Source organism: Dendrobium catenatum, unplaced genomic scaffold (genome assembly GCF_001605985.2).
Source record: "Dendrobium catenatum unplaced genomic scaffold, ASM160598v2 fragScaff_scaffold_536, whole genome shotgun sequence".
Classification (NCBI taxonomy): Eukaryota; Viridiplantae; Streptophyta; class Magnoliopsida; order Asparagales; family Orchidaceae; genus Dendrobium; species Dendrobium catenatum.
Window position 1 is genome coordinate 1,331,653 of NW_021318998.1, and position 17,301 is coordinate 1,348,953.

General features: G+C 34.6%; 1 protein-coding gene across 1 annotated transcript; it reads right to left on the reverse strand.

The window, feature by feature from the left end:
• Positions 1-5,902: 5,902 nt before the first annotated feature.
• On the reverse strand, positions 5,903-16,126 carry LOC110107958 (heat shock protein 90-5, chloroplastic). Its single transcript, XM_020838411.2, has 19 exons — positions 15,778-16,126; positions 14,224-14,297; positions 11,544-11,669; positions 11,368-11,461; positions 11,179-11,262; positions 10,954-11,097; positions 10,721-10,837; positions 10,240-10,287; positions 10,079-10,153; positions 9,632-9,736; positions 9,395-9,535; positions 9,188-9,280; positions 8,520-8,597; positions 8,189-8,443; positions 8,015-8,117; positions 7,736-7,910; positions 6,859-6,964; positions 6,667-6,756; positions 5,903-6,375 (listed from the first exon to the last, which is right to left on the reverse strand). Exons 1-19 carry the CDS (start codon positions 16,048-16,050, stop codon positions 6,157-6,159), a joined length of 2,400 nt encoding a protein of 799 aa, XP_020694070.2. The 5' UTR covers positions 16,051-16,126; the 3' UTR covers positions 5,903-6,156.
• Positions 16,127-17,301: the final 1,175 nt, after the last annotated feature.

Sequence of the window (17,301 nt, forward strand, 5' to 3'; positions counted from 1 at the left end):
ATTTTGAATATTAAATATTAAAAAGAATAAAAAAGGGATACAAAGAAAAAGGTGATAAGATCGATAAGGTAAACACAAAGAAAACTATTCTACCTCTCTCGCAAACTTGCTAATTTTTTCTTTTCTTATGGTAAGAAATTGTGTTGTCAGGAGGTTAACACAAATAAATAAAATTAATATATTTACTTAAAAATAAGATTATATTTTTATTATGATAATCTTGCAATTATTATATAAAAAACAGAGATTTTCTAGTAAATTTTCTTCAATATTTCTAATTTGACGCCCTCACATAAAAACACATCAGTAATTATTGATGATGCAACTTTCTCACTACCTTTTTTTACTTCTTGCATTAAAGTAATGATGTAATAACAAAAATAACAAAATGAAGTTAGAATATTATTTGCATTATTATAATAACAAAAATTAATAGGATCATTGGAAGAAATAAAAAGTATTGTAGTCCAAATAAATATTAGAACTAAGTTCCAAAAATGTGAGTTTATGTAAAACAAATAAGCTAGGTCCAAACGACCAATCACATGGAATATACAACCGGAGTACCAAAGGTCTACGTGATTGATTATACAGACATAAACCATACGTAAAAATTCATACATAATAATTTTTCCTCAAACAACAATAAAAGAATGGTAACAAACATTGAAAATAGTCTTAAACTTCAAAAAAAAAAGGACTGATCATCAAAGTTGGCTTTTTGTTATCCTATTGTGAACATTTTAGTCTATTGGAAATCTATTCGTACTCTCTTTTAGATGTAAATTTTGGGACTATCGTCTCATTGCACTCAACTTTGATCTCCCTTCGGATTAACTTCTATAATAAATGGCATTTGATCTGAAGGTTCTACTTGGATTGATTAATTTATGCAATTCGTGGATCGTGTGGGTCTTAACATATTCTCATATGTTTAAACAAAGTTTAAAAGTGGGTAACTTACATGATAATGATTGAGTGGGCTCTTGATATATGATACTTTGATATTAAAACTATTTTATTTAAAGGAGAATGATAACCAAATTAAAGAATTAGTACATGAGGGAAGATTGATAAAATACATGAGAGTACTGAATTTAACCTCATCACAGATAATTAAAAAATTCGTTGATATAGAAATACCAACTGATTGATGTTGACCTCTATTTTCGCTCGACTTGATTAGACCTCGTCGAGCCTAATTCGATCTCGAATCGATCCGAATTGATGTTAATTTGACTCGACCCTATTCAATCGAGCCAATTTGAGCCAAATTCATATTCAAGCCCAACTCAAATCAGCCCAAATCAGTTCTAAAAAAAAAGATTCCAAACACTTTTTTTTTAGTGAATTTGAATGTGATTGCAAAATCAGGAAATATAATTAACGATCCCGATCCGATCGAATTCTAAAAAAAAAAAAAAAAAAAAAAACCTGTCTTCGTCCTCGAGTTCAGTCGCGTGAGTCCTAAAGAGGCGGTCGATTCGAACAACTTTCGGGATAGACAGGGTTTAGAAGCCCTCTTTCCATGTTTAGCAAGAGCAGAATGTCGGAGAGACGTTGGAGAGGGCAGAGGCCTGCTCGAACAAAGGGATAAACGGTCTCTGGTCACGGGGCGGGCAGAGACCTCGTTCCTCTCCTTTGGTTTTCTCCATTCCACCGGCTCCAGGCACCGGTTTCCCCCTGGCTCCCGATTCCTCCCTATTGGGACATCTAGGCGAGATCCCTTCTCCCTCTCTCTCTCTCGCATGAGCCAGAGGAGACTGAACCTAGCAAGGCCGACGCCTCACTCCCGTCCGAAGCCAGTCCGAAAATCCCAGAAGAAATCCGACTGAGATCCCTCTCCCTTCTCTCTCGGGTTCACGAGCTCCAGATGAGGCCGAGCTCCTCATCTTCTTCCTGTTCTCCCGTGTAGAAGATCCCGACCGACCCCCCTCTGTCCTTCGTCGCTGCTGTTCGCACGGACGGGACCCGACGCCGCCCTAGCCGACATCGTCGCTGGACTAGCCCGTCTCTCTGGCCCCAACCAACGCTTCTTCATTATTCAATATTAGGGTAGGTAACCTCTTCCATTTCTCCTCTCCCTCTCATTTTCTCTCAGATTTTTTTTTCTCTTCTTCTCCTTGGTCTATTTATTTCATCTTATTCTTCTCCTTCTCTTGATCTTCTTTCTCCATCACTTTCTTCTTCATGATGTTTCACACTATCATGTTTCTCTCATCTTGAGATTTGTCTATTTCGATATGAGCTTGAGAAGAACAAAATCAGTACCTCAAATAGAGGTGAATATGCATGTTAATCCACAAGCTATGCTTAGCGATTAGTGTTTCATCCCTTAAGTTTATGATTTGCTTAAGTGACTGAGTTATGAAATTAGGCAAGTTTCCTTATCAAACGCTCTTGCAAAGGTATAGTACTATTCTACTATATTGGCACGATCAGTAGAAAGCTTCATTTCTTTTTCTATGTGAAATTTTGTTGCTCCTAGTGGGAGCTTTCTCATCTTAAGTTTTCTCTGATTGCATGTATTTGGTCATAAAAATTTTCTGGAATCATGTGTTCTTGATTCAAAGTATTTGGGATGCTGTGGATTATAGCATTTCTCCTTTTCTTCTTGCTTTGTTTTCCTTGGAAGAAAATATCTATTCAATAGAATTTGCTTCTTGGAGAAAATTATTTGAAGGATGATTGATTTATATGCTTGATTATTTTATAATAGTTTAGTTATAGCATTTTCAGATTTGTATGAGTTAGAAGCTTGATTCTCATATCAGTTTTCTTTATATAATTTTACAAGTATATCGCACACAAGATGTTTGGTGAAATGTCCTTGGAAGAGAATCGTGATGTATTCTTGTCTTTAAAAAAAAAAAGAAGAAGAAGAAAGTCTCTTGCGGATATGTGATTTGTTGCCGAATTTGTTTAGGGAGGCATGCTCGTGTTTGGGTATCATCATTCAATTTGATTTTTGCATATCTAGTTTCCACTAAGGCCAAATGAGGCCATTCTCTTTGGCAAGCAGTTACTTTTTTTTTAAATTACATTACATGGTATATGTCAGTGATGATCTTTGAAGCATCATATTATGGTGAAATTAATCGGTGGTTGTGGTTTTGTTATCCCTGAAGCAAGCAAATCATGTATTAAGAGATGCATAATGAAATACTAAGCATCTGATATTTTGTTTGGCATGGATATTTATTTAAATACTTCGCTTTGCTTTCTAAATAGAATCTTCAAGGGACATTTTAACATTGATGGTTTAAAAAAAAAAGAGTGGTTTGGAAGCATTGTTGGCTATAAAATTTTAGCATAATATGAAAACAAATTTATAACCCTGAGTTAAGTGATTTCTTAAATACTTGGTGGCATACAATGTGGAGGTTGGAAGTTTGTTAGAAAGGTTTATATGTTTGTGTCATCCAACTCACAGCTTACCTTGAGAAATGATTTCCTTCGTTGCTCTCTTGGAAGCTTGAAATGGTCAAGATTTGTTTTGCTTCATTTAATATTGAATTTCCTTACTGGGTTTATTTTCTTTCAAGAAAAAAAATGGCATTGCTCTTTATTTGTGAGCAAGTATTGTTTCCTTATAAATATTTGAGTACAAAATCTGAGAATCTTCTTTAAGAGCAAGAGTGAGGGTTTTTGAATGTTGCTTTTGACAATGTTAAGTGCTGGAATTTTCTTGTGATATGCTACGTAGTGCTGGAATGTACCTGTATATTGTTATAAAATGCTGAAATATTTCATCATTAGGTTGCATATGCTTTTGTACTTGGGTTGCGTGCAGATTTTGATGTACTTTTGTATTCCAAACTCTTTTGGGAAAGAGTCATGTGCAGATTTCTCATCGTTTTGTGCTCCAAACTGTTTTGGAGAAGGGTTAGATGCAGATTTTCCCTGTTTCTATGCCTCAATCTTCTTTTGGAATCAATTGGATACAGATTTTCACTCGTTTATGGCTTCAAACCTTTTCTTTAGCGGCGTGTAGTATGTAAGCGGAAAAGTTGGTTGGAAATAAGACATGAGTTTCATAGTTGTGTATCTTATATCATGAGGAGCATGCTTAGTTACAAGGTTGACGGACAACGAGATATCTCTATATGCTTGTTCAAAACATGTTTCTTCTTCACTTATTTGGTCTATGGCTGTAAGGAGTGGTAACTACACATCTCTTTACTTATGCATAAAGTTTGGATAATAGTTGATGAATGTGACCCTTTTCTTACTCAACACCAAACAAACACTTACTTGAGCTCCTTCCATGAGTTGATTGTGAAGGGAATTTTCATATGCATGTATTTTCTTTCACTGTCAGTTTGCTAGTGGCTAAGGAAAGAGAGTAGTAATCCACGTAATTTAGTGTTTGGGATTTTAGAATACATTCACTAGATCATTTCCTTAAAATTTGCAAATAACTAGCATTTTTTTTTTTAATGAGGTATGTTAGCTATGTATTGCTTCTCAGAATGGATATTCTTGTTCATATGTTACTTTCAAATGGCCAAAGAGATTCCTTCCTACATGACCAATACTTTCTCTGTCTCTCGATTATTTTCTTGGAAGAATTGGAGTCGCATTTACTTTTCTTTTGTAATTGACATAAAACTATTCTTATTTCTGTTTCCTTCCAATGACATGAGATTGACTTTGAACGTTTGGCAAAGTGTTGCATATTTGACGTGTTAACAAGTTTATGAATTTGAGTTAAGATTTGCTTGAAAGTTTTGATGGCATATAGTGTGGGAATTAGAAACTTGTTGGAAAGCAGTTGCATATCATGCCTTGAATCTACATTGAAAAGTCTTATTTTACTTATGTTGAGATGATTTATTGGTAGCTTTAAATTTGTTTTGTTTTAAAAGATTTTATGCGACGAGTTTCATGGAGGCTTTACAACGAGAAGTTTTATACAACTTTTTTGTTGGAAAGCTTTATGATTCCTTACCCCACTCCAAATGAAAGGAGACACTTGATTATTAGTCGTTTTGGGTAGAATTTTTGTGTCAAAAAGAGGGGATTTTGGTAGAGCTTTTTGGGTCAAAAACAAAATGAAAGAAAAGATTTTTGGTAGATGAGTTTTATAGGTTTGTTGTGTGGCATTTAAGTTGGAAATTCTTACAAATTGCGGTAGGGTTAATTAGACTTGTGTAGTGAGTCTCCCTTAGTTTCTTTTAGAAGCAATTAGTGCTTTCTTATTCAAATTAAATTTTCTAAGTGTTTATTTCTAAGGAAGAATTTTGGGATTTAAACTTTAGGTGGCTTTGTGCTAGAGGTCCTTTAGTATCTTTTTTTTAGTTTTGGTTTATAAGTTAAATATGGAATTTTCAAATAGGTATAAGATAAAGAGAGTCTAGATTTTGGGAATTGGGTTTTAGAGGTTAGTTTCCCCTTAGTTGTTGTAGGTCTTATTAGAGCGTGTTGTGGGTAAGTGTGTCAAAAATATCAAGTGCCTCATTTGGAGTGGGAACAGCAAAGGGCATTGTTGGTATAATAGGATGCACTTGACTTCTACGAAGTGTGTCCAATAACGACAATGCCTACACCCCTTTTTGTATTTGATTTTTCGTTAGTTTTCTCCGCTGTTTTCTTTTATGTTTTCGGGGCTGTACGCTTGCAAAATGAGGACCCAAAACACTAACGACTCAACCAAATAATAAAGGTATGTTCTCATCTTTTTCTTACTGCACTTTCATTTCCTTACATAATCATTCGCTTATAGAACTGCTCTAATACACCCTTCTTTTGTGTTGCGAGGTACCTTTTGGAGAGCAATGGACAAGGAGCACTTGGAGCTGGAGCTAGGACAACCGGACCCAAGCATCAATCGTCCCCACCCATCTGGTAGGGGCGCTACGGGCGGAACCACCGGGTCGTAGCCCCCGGTGCTGTAAGTAAATTGAGCTCAATAAATCGAATTTCATAAACAAATTCAATATTTGCTAAGTTTAAAGCCGAACATTACTCAATAATAATATAATAAAAGCTGAAGAAAGAAATGTTTCCATTGTTATTAGCCTTACTTTTTTTTTTTCCCAACTTCCTTCTACAATGCCTACTTCTAGCCCTCTTGATCCCTTAATATAAATAGCTCTCTTGCTCAGTACCTTCACCAAGGAACAAAGCATCTCAAAGATCAATTCTTTCAAAAATCTAATCCTTCCATGGATCACTTTCATCCCTGACCTCTGAAGGCTCAACAACTTCAGCTTCTGTAGGCTCTGCAAACTCATCCTCAGATGAGCCATCTTCCTTATCATCAGCTTCATCATCATATTCAGCTAACTCGGAATCTGATCGGCCCCACCGACCGCCGAGAGCAATCGCCATCATCTCATAAATTTTGTTTCCCAACTCTGCGGGACTATCAGGCTGAAATATTTGTAGCAGATTGGAAAAAGAAAGGAGCTGTTCAGTTTAAGGATCTTTAAACTCGCTAATGAATTGGAGCAAGTTCATATTCAGCAGGATAGTCAATGAACCAAGCTGAATCACTCCTGTTTAGCTCATTTAGGCTTCGTTTGGGATGACGTTCTTACTGCTTAAAGCGACTTTTTAATATAAAATTAATTTTTATACTAAAAAGATGCTTTAAAAAGCAGAAAAAAAAACCGTCTCAAACGAAGCCTTAACACATCTACAGAAAAGCATCAGTATACTTACAGTGAATCCACTAGAAATCAAAGCTGTATCATATAAAAGATCAACAGCTCTCTTAGCTTCTGAGTTGTTAGGATCATGCTTACAAGCAGCCTGTAAATATATAGGCAAAAAGTGGAATCCAAACAATCACAACGCTGGAAAATTTCTGCTCGAAGATGTCTGTCATGCTAAATGTTGCAGTGAAGAACTTACACTCAAGTCCTTGATGATAGGATGATCAGGATTAATCTCTAATATTCTCCTACCTCTCATGAACTCCAAGCTTGATGTGTCTCCAAGAGTTTGGGCTTTCATGAGCCTATTACATGCAGAAACAAATTAGAATATAAAGCACTCTGTATAACGAAAAATTATTCTGTGCGCAGTCCAGATTCCAATGAAAATGCGTCACGTCCGATACCAAGCTTAATACCAAGCAGTGCCGAGACTCGGTACCACTCGGTATCTGAGCGTTGAGCATAAACCGGACGGTTCTCCCGTCTGATGTCCGCACAGTATAATCTCTCCCGTATAACATACACCATTTCAATTCCAACAAGTTTAAATCAAAATCTTCAATTTTGGGATGACCCAAGCTCGCACAAAACTCATATCATCCTAAGATTAGCGAACCTTAAATGATATTACCTTTCCATATTGGCAGACCATCCAAATTTGCCGGAAACCAGCACACAAGGAGAGGAGCTAAGCCTCTTTGATACTTGAACCTTGGCAACCTTATCACCAAGCTGCTGCTTTAACCAGTCACAAAGGAGATTGTACTCCTGCAAGAATATAAAGCACTCTGTATAAAGAAAAATTATTCTGTGCGCAGTCCAGATTCCAATGAAAATGCGCCACGTCCGATACCAAGCTTAATACCGAGCAGTGCTGAGACTCGGTACCACTCAGTATCTGAGCGTAAACCAGACGGTTCTCCCGTCTGGTGTCCGCACAGTATAATCTCTCCCGTATAACATACACCATTTCAATTCCAACAAGTTTAAATCAAAATCTTCAATTTTGGGATGACCCAAGCTCGCACAAAACTCATATCATCCTAAGATTAGCGAACCTTAAATGATATTACCTTTCCATATTGGCAGACCATCCAAATTTGCCAGAAACCAGCACACAAGGAGAGGAGCTAAGCCTCTTTGATACTTGAACCTTGGCAACCTTATCACCAAGCTGCTGCTTTAACCAGTCACAAAGGAGATTGTACTCCTGCATGTTCTCTCTTTCTTTTACTTCATCTTCATCACCTGTAGTTTTCCATAAAAGGGTAAGAGAAATAAATGAATAATTAAAAAATTCATATGCATTAAAAAAAATAAAAGTAAAGTGGTTCAATTACAAATAAACTCACCCAATTCAAGATCTTCCTTACTGATATCCACAAATTTCTTCTCTTTATAAGTTTGCAGGTTCTGAATAGCAACCTCATCAATTGGTTCAACCAGATATACTACCTGAAAGAGAAAAATAATAAGAATAATAATGTTTATAACATAAAATCTTAAAGAGAAGATCAGTTGCTAACCTCTATATCCTTTTGGACCAGTTTCTCCAAGAATGGGGCACTTTTAGCACTCTTAAGGCTATCTGATGCCAGGTAATAGATAGCTTTCTGGTTCTCAGCCATGTTTTCAACATATTGATCTAAGCTTATTAAATCCTCTTCACTCTTGGAAGAATAGAAGCGCAGAAGAGGACCGAGTCTCTTGTGGTTTCCAGAATCTTCAATGCAACCTAACTTAATAAGCTTGCCAAAGTTTTCCCAGAACTTTTTATAATCCTGAATAATTTTGATTAAAATTCGTTAGAATAAGTTGTAGGATGCACTGAGTTGAATTTTCAGCAAGCAGTTCTACCTCTTTGTTTTCACTTTCAGATATTTCCTGAATCATATCAAACGTTTTCCGAACAAGCCTCTTTCGCATGATTCTTACCTGCATCATTGTGGTAAAAGAGTAAAAATGAAGACCATGCATGCATATAGCACATAAAAACTTGATTTGTATATATTTACATATAAGAACCTAACTACAGAGGAGAGATTTATAAGAAAATAATCAAGTACATGATGCAACTGAACCAAGCCAAGCTAGATTTGGCTCGACACGATGAGCTAACCAAATAAGTTTGATCCTCAACTCACAAGCCAGCTAATTTAAAAACACATTAAAAATTATCATAATTCAAGATTAAAAATGCAAAATTTTGTAAGAAAACCAGAAAGGTCTAGTTGCTCTCTCTCTCTCTCTCTCTCTCTCTCTCTCTCTCTCTCTCTCTCTCCCTCCCCCTCCTAATTTATCATTTCCTCCAACATCTCATTCTTTCCAGGGTTTCATTATCACAAGTAAAATTTGCTTCTATATTTTCTCTATCGCAAGTGGATGAGCTGGCTTGGGCTTATTGAATTAAGCTCAAATTCATTTAATTATTTTAGTTCAAGCTTAAGCCAGGTGCTGTCAAGCTCAACTAGACTAGCTTATACTCCCTCTCTTCTACTGAATATTGAACGCACATAAGGACTTACAATTCTACTTTCTTGAAGGATCTCACGAGAAACATTGAGTGGAAGGTCATTGGAATCTACAACACCCTTCACAAAGCTTAGATATCGTGGGAACTGCAAAGAAAATCAAAAGATACACCACAAGCAGATCAAAATTAGTCAAAAACATAAAAAATGAATTAAACAAACATAATATTATGATCTTCCTCATATTCCAGTATGACTCACCAGCTCACCATCAAAATCATCAGAGATGAACACTCGTTTCACATACAAGCGGATATTCTTCGACTTGGGATTTACTATATCCTCATTGTTAAGAGGCGCCATTCCAGGAACATAAAGAATGCTTCTAAATTCCACCTCTCCCTGTTAATTACATATTATATTAATGCTAAAATACAAATAGCCATAAACAGTCCAACACTTTGATCTTGTATTCTACTATCTATCAAAGCTACCAACCTCTGTTGTGAAGTGAGTATGAGCTAGTGGATCCAAAAACTCATTAAATGTCTTCTTATAGAACTCATTATATTCCTCTTTCTCAACTTCCTTGGGATTTCGCATCTGCTTGTGCAAAGAAGACGGCAAAATTAGTAGTGCCTCATACATAGTGCATGTGACATGGTAATAGTGTATTTGGATGTTACAAATAAAGGGCAGTAAAATATTTACTATTAAGGATAAGTAAAAGAGAGCCTGATTTTAGGTACACCAATAATCAAATTTATTTAAAACCAAAAACTTGAATTCAAGAATGCCGACTACTTAATAATTTTACACCGGCATATTTTTCATAAATCTATTATGACGGATTAAGCTCAATACTCTCAAATGTTATAAAATATGTAATCTACAACATGCTTCATATGTTCAAATAAGTTCAAATAATAGCTGCCTAAAGCTTACCCAGATGGGCTTAGTCTCATTTGCCAATTCCCAATCCCAGTATTTTTCAGTTACAGATTTCTTCTTCTTTTCACCCTGATGTTTAGAAAAGCAAAAAATTAACTTCAATATAACTTTGGTAAACGAAATATTAAGACTCCAACTTTGAACAAAGAAAGTACCTCTGGTTTAGCCTCCTCACCCTCCTTTTTTTCCTCTTCCTCCTCCACCTAATCAGAAAAGAAAAGGGGAATAAAGAAAAAAAAAACAAATAAGAACATATGCACAAAAAATAGTCCCTTAAGTTGGCTCAAAGATCATGTTGAAATATATACAAATAAATGTATAATGTATATGCATACATATTTATGTTTGTATTTAAATTTAAAAGAATATCCACATGCATTTGTGCATTATAGAGACTGAAAGACTAGAATCTGATCAATTTTTAGTCAAATCAAGCTTAAATTGAACTTTACAGAGCCATTCTTGACTCGAATTTAGATGGGATCAAACAAAACTATAAAAAAAAAAATGAGCTCGACTAGAGGACTTCGAACCAATCTTAACTAGGGGTTGGACCGAGATTGAATTGCTAGCAAGCAATCCACTGCATTCAACAAGCAGTACTAGCATAAATTATATATTCAAAATTATACTCACCTCTACAGTCCTCGATTTCTCTTGCCATGTGTAGATGGGAAAGGCTACAAACTGAGAATAGTTCTTTACCAAGTTCTGGATCCTTGAGGGATCAGCAAATTCAAACTTGTCATCTTCCTATCAAGGCCAATAAATTTCAAGATGGTTTGTAGGATTAGAACAACAAAGTAATATAATCATCTTAGACTTAGACTTATAAACATTTATAAAACAAAGATCAAGACTTATCATACCCTTAAATAAAGTGTGATCTGAGTTCCACGACGCAGTAAATTTTCAGAATCAGTTTCTTCCTTAATCACATATGAGCTACTGTCAGCTACTGCTTCCCACACATATTGCTTATCGGATTTCGGACTCTTGGTCGACACAACAACCTATTTGAAGGTTTTAAATAAATTCTGAACAATTGCTAAAGAAAATTTAGTCAAGCAACCAAAATGTAAAGTTCCCAGTACCTTTTCTGCAACAAGGAAAGCAGAATAGAAACCAACACCAAATTGACCAATCAAACCATTATCTGCTCCGAGATCCTTATTATCCTATGGAACAATTAATACTTGTCAATGCATGCAAAATGTAAAAAAAAAAAAAAACAAAATATAAGCACAAACCAGAATTAACAAGAAAGTTAGAATTACAAAAACCTTCAATGCTTTCAAGAATTTGGAAGTTCCACTCTGAGCAATAGTTCCAAGGCAGTCAATCAGCTCCTCCTTCGTCATTCCAATACCAGTATCTCTGCAGGACAAAAATAATAATTAAAATAGTTTGCAAGTTTGCATTGCAAATAAAATGAATTAATAGATAATTGGATAGTTACGTGATCGTTATAGTCCCGTTATCCGGATCAGGCTTGATTCGAATTTCCAATTCGGAGCCGTCGGCAAGCAGAGAAGGATCAGTCACACTGAGAAATCTTAACTTGTCCAAAGCATCACTTGCGTTACTGAAACAGACAAAGCATTGATAAAGGAAATTTGTGAATGTTTTTTTAAGGCAGCCTAAGCCTAATAGTCCAATAATTAAAAAAGATGCTAACGCTATTTATTAAAACAGTAAAAATGAAAGTGCATCAACTACACATAACTTAAAGCTCAAGATTATCTTTTAGAAGTGTATAATATATTTCAAGTTAGATAGTAATTTTATTTTATATGCATTTAACTGATAAAACTATCTGAAAATTCTTTCTCTTAAATATTATGCTTTCCTAATATGTAAATGTATGTGAAGAAAATGTTTAAATAAATTACATCATGGAATTTATATGTATAAGATGAAAGCAGAAATTATGTCTTAAAAGTGTAGTAGATGAGATAAAGATATGCATGATGTAACAAATATCATCAAAAAATAATTATGAAGTAACCAAAAAGTTTCCAAACACTATTGACTATGTTTTCAAACAAATATGAAACTTTTCAATAATGATTGCAGAGATGGGATATTAATAGTGCGACTCGATGTTTATAAATAATATAGTTTAAATTGGTGAGACCTTTTGCGAAGTAAAGAAGCTCAAACAAAATAAATTTCTAGAACAAAATATTTAAAATTAAAAGAACAAAAAAAAGTAGTGCATAATAGAAACTCTTATTGGATTTAAAATTGATTTTTTTTCATTCAATCCTATCAATTAGGTCAATAAAATTGATAATTTCCATTCACAACTTATGTTTAGATATGTTAGCTCAATTGCATCTCATCTGTTATACAAAGGAATGAGAATGTTCATGGGGACAATTCAGGACTAATTGGTGCTTAAAACATAGAAGCATTATTGTTGAAGTATGTCATAAGATAATGTTATGTAGACCAAAAAATGCTGTAAGAAATGATAAAAGGCTTGCATAAATTCTGGTTAGCAAGTCATGAAGCACTGAACATAAATAAATAAATGTAGGGTTCATATAACTGGCTGCAAAGATAAGGATATGCCCATCAATGATGATGATAATGAAATGATAGAATGAAGAAAAACACCTAGTGTTTGGCCTAGCTGTCCGCCATCAGTGAAAAAAAGGTTTAGTAACTGGAAAGTCAATCGAACCAAAAGGATAATAGAGCCCAGCATGAAAAACAAATGAGAAAATATGATGTGTGGTGAAGCTATTACTTGTAGAGAGAGGAATCAATTGATCGATGGAAGAAAAAAAAAACTTAGATAGTTTTAGCATATATAACGGAAAGAAAAAGATATATCACTAAGACAGGTAGACAGAATTAATGCTAAAGGTAAATATCAAAGGCAGCATAGTAGATGTTCAGCAAAAAGATAGAGATAAACTAGAGTTAACACCTGATGTAACTAACAAATCAATAAGAATGATTGAATAAGTCAAAATACAACCCTAACTATTGGGATAAAAGGTTACAAATATGATAATGACATTGATTATCCTCATCATGATGAGTTAACTCCATTTCACATAGTAAAAAAGAGAAAAAAAAAATGCTAGTAATTATGTTAAAGCATTTTAACTTCCACTATACGCTGGCAAAAAGGGCATTTGATTTTAATTAAGATTTCGTTTGAGACTGCTTTATTACTGCTTCTTAAAGCAGCTTTTTATATTTTTTACTAAAAAGCTGCTTTAAGAAGCAGTAAGAAAGCCGCACCAAATGAAGCGCAAGTCTGGTGGAAAAAAGCAGCAAAGCAGAAAGAAAGAAAATGTTGTTGAAATCAAATTTTCTTAAAAACAAAGTTCATTATAATCACAATGGCGCTAAACCTAAAAAATTTAGCAGTCATGTTAACAACCATTTTCATCTAGTCTAACGTACCAAAAACCAACATGAAATTGCATACGCACTAAAATCATTTCATGGCATTAAAAAGCATACAAGAACACTCATTCAAATCAAGCAAGAACACTAAAAGCTTATAGAAGTATGAATCTTCCATTCAGATATCCCACGCCAAAACTATATCAATTATATTTTTGTACTAAAAAGCTACTTTAAGAAGCAGTAAGAAAGCCACCCCAAACGAAGCCCAAGTCTGGTGACAAAAAGCAGCAAAGCAGAAAGAAAGAAAATGCGGTTGAAATAAATTTTTCTTAAAAACAAAGTTCATTATAATCTCAATGGCGCTAAACCTAAAAAATTTAGCAGTCATGTTAACTACCATTTTCATCTAGTCTAACGTACCAAAAAGCAACATGAAATTGCATATGCACTAAAATCATTTCATGACATAAAAAAGCATACAAGAACACTCATTCAAATCAAACAAGAACACTAAAAGCTTACACAATTATGACTCTTCCGTTCAGATATCCCACACCTAAACTATATCAATTATCAACTAGTAATGTAAGAAAATACATTTGAAGATCGTTTTAACTAGTTCTCTAAATAAAATGAAGAATAGAATAACATGATATCACGTATTTTATATATATAAATATAGTATAATACGTGAAAAGAATGGAAAATCAATAAAATATGAGAAAAGTGCCAATCATGGCACAGTTTATATGCAAGTGAGGATGACTTACCTTACAAGCTCTCGAAGAAACACTTCTTTATGGCTGTATAAGCTATGAACAATTAAGTCAAGTAAGCGGCTAACCTGCAATGAGTCCAAAGAAAAATAAGCAATCTATGGTGAAGAGGTGAAAAAAGCTGAACTGTTAATCATATCAGTCCAAAACAAGAGCACTATTAAAATCATTTCAAATGAAAAACATCAAAATTAGCAATAACCAAAGCATAGGAGATGTTGATGCAATTGATGGCAACAAGTAACAGTAATTAGTAAGCAAGTTACATGCAAGTTCCAAACAAGAAATGCTCTTACAGGATTTGTAAATTATGAAAATTAAGGAAATAGTTAAGGAAACAAATTATAGTCATGTTGAGACATCTAAAAGTCGCTTAAGGGTTTCCCCGCAGACTACCATTTCTTGACACGCAAGCATGTCATTTCATTATCAAGAATCAAGAAAATATGGTAAAGACAAATGAATTGAAGTTAACTCTACTCAATTAAACAAGATAGATGCATCAAATTAAGGAATTACTAAATTACTAATATGTTATCGCCAAAATAAAAGATGATTTTGAACTTTTGGTGAGGTAAACACTGAAGAAACTAAAGGGGTGTTTGGCCATCTGCATCTGTATGGTATTGAATTCCATTTCCCTATATTTCAATTGTTTTAGTGTTTGGCATGAAGCAAAAGAAATATAAAATAAATTTTGACATTTGAAATGCCCAAAAACATATATTTTCCTACATTTGGGAATAGACCAAATTGGTGATTTCCAAATCATGAGTTGCATCCCACCCGCCTGGCTGCCCGCCACTGCCAACACTTTAGGCTTTTCATTGCCTCTGCTTGCTTGCCTCTCATCGCCACCATCTGCACCCTATCTACCCACATCCATCGCCACCTGCACCCGCCCTCCTAGCATTGCAATTGATTTGAAAGGAATCATAACAAACACAATATTTCAATGCATTTGATTTGCATAAAACCAACCAATTCTTAAATTTTTAACATGCACGTATTGCAATTACTCCGAATTTCTAAATATCCAACCAAATAGCCCTAAGGCGAGGCTTAAAATCACTAAACTCGGTTTAACTTGGACTGACAATTGGATCAGCCAAAATCCTGCTCTACTCAAATTAAAATGGCCAAAGAACAACTAGTTGCTCGCCCAAATTGCTTTATATTTGAAACCAAACAGCACATCTGTAACCAAATAAACAAAAGCTTCCAATACCAATCCCCACGATGCAGCAATCAGCTTGCCTAAAAAACGACCATCAAAGTGCGAAACAACAATATTGCATTTATAAACGAACTGCAGACCAACACTCATAACAACAACAAATAAATAAGTAAAAGTAACCAGAAAAAACAACTATCGGTAGATGGACGGATATGAAAGAACAGCTCAAAACTTTTTCCTAAGTAGAGAAAAAAAACTTAACTTGCGAACAGATAAAAACATAAAAAGAAAAGGGTGACCACAATATAAAACTAAAGCCAACCTATATCCTCAAAATTTTCACAAACAAAATCGAAGAACAAAAACAACACCTCAGCCTGGTACTCGTACTTTTCCCCGTCAACCACCTCAGGTTTCTCCTTCTCTGCAACCGCCGCATCACATCGAACAGACAAACTTCCATCTCGCTTCCTCCTAAGATTCCACCTCAATCCGGCGGTCGTAAACCCTTTTCCACTTAGAAGAGATTGAGAAAGAAACGAGCTTTGGAACCCTACGGCTCTGCGGGTACTGAAGTTTGAGGTCAAAGGTGGGAATTTAAGAGCTTCCGCAGCTCCAAGAGTTCTGCTCGCAACTGGCGCCATGAAAAAAATCTAGCTTGTTGTACTGTTGGGTTTTGGATAAGAGTTTGGGAGACGCAGACCCTATGGCGGTAGGGAAGGGTTTAAGGAGAAGAAGATGAGGGAAGAGAAGCCCAAGGACCCGAGGTTTATGTTTTCATTGAAGTCCCTAGACATTTTGATATTATGATTTTACACTTAACAAATTGCATAAACTGCAAACCTAACTGAAATTGACCTTTTTCTCCAATGTCTATGGGTTGTCTCGGTAGATTCCACCTATAGATAGCCTTGTTCCCAAAAAAAAAACCTTTTTACAATTAGATTTTATGTTTGTTTAATGGGATATATTCAGAATATATATTTATTACAGTATAGAATAAAATAAATATTGTGTAATTTAATTATTCAAAATTATAAAATATTATATATCATGCAACAAAATTAGTTGTCGTTTATTGCCCCTATCAAGGTCTAGTTATCAATCTCCTCTACTAAGGTCCTATGATTGGGATTAGTTTGTAAAGACTTATCATATTTGCCTTAATATTCATATCACGTGACCTAAACTAGTGCTTTTGTGAAGTCACGACCAGCCCTACATTGCCTTAGTAGTCATTGTTGTTGACCAAAGACGCTAGCTTATCATCCTACTTACCTCAATTGTGTGTATACTTGATCATCGAGAAAATCTCGTAGCATGTTATATCACAATCCAAACCAATATTATACACAGATAAAACATGTCATATCACGTTGTATGGTGATTGATTAGCCTAAGATCTAGTTTTGAAAAAGTTTGCATATTTCTTTCAAATATTAACAGACTATAGAGCTACTAATTAACTTTCAAATAACATCAAATAAACTCATCAACATACTTTCTTTTTTATTTCATTTATCTTCAAAATATATATACAACAAAATCTACATACTACAGTACATAGGTACATAATTGAAATAAAACATAGCATATTATAGTCATGACTATACAAAATCAAAAACCAAAAAAATTGTCAAAACAAACTCAGAAGATTAAGATCCTGGACCTCCAATTACTCAACTAACTCCTTACCCTTTCTATGACGTGAAACAAAATGCATAATAGGTATGAGCAAACACAGCTCAGTTGGTCACACCTACTGATATAGACTTTAAATCTTTAACTCATTATACACACTTAATTAAAGGAAACTATGAACATTCTATTATACTGAACAAAGTAGTGCTAGCAAATAACATAAATTAAATAGACTTTACAATAAATGTAAATAA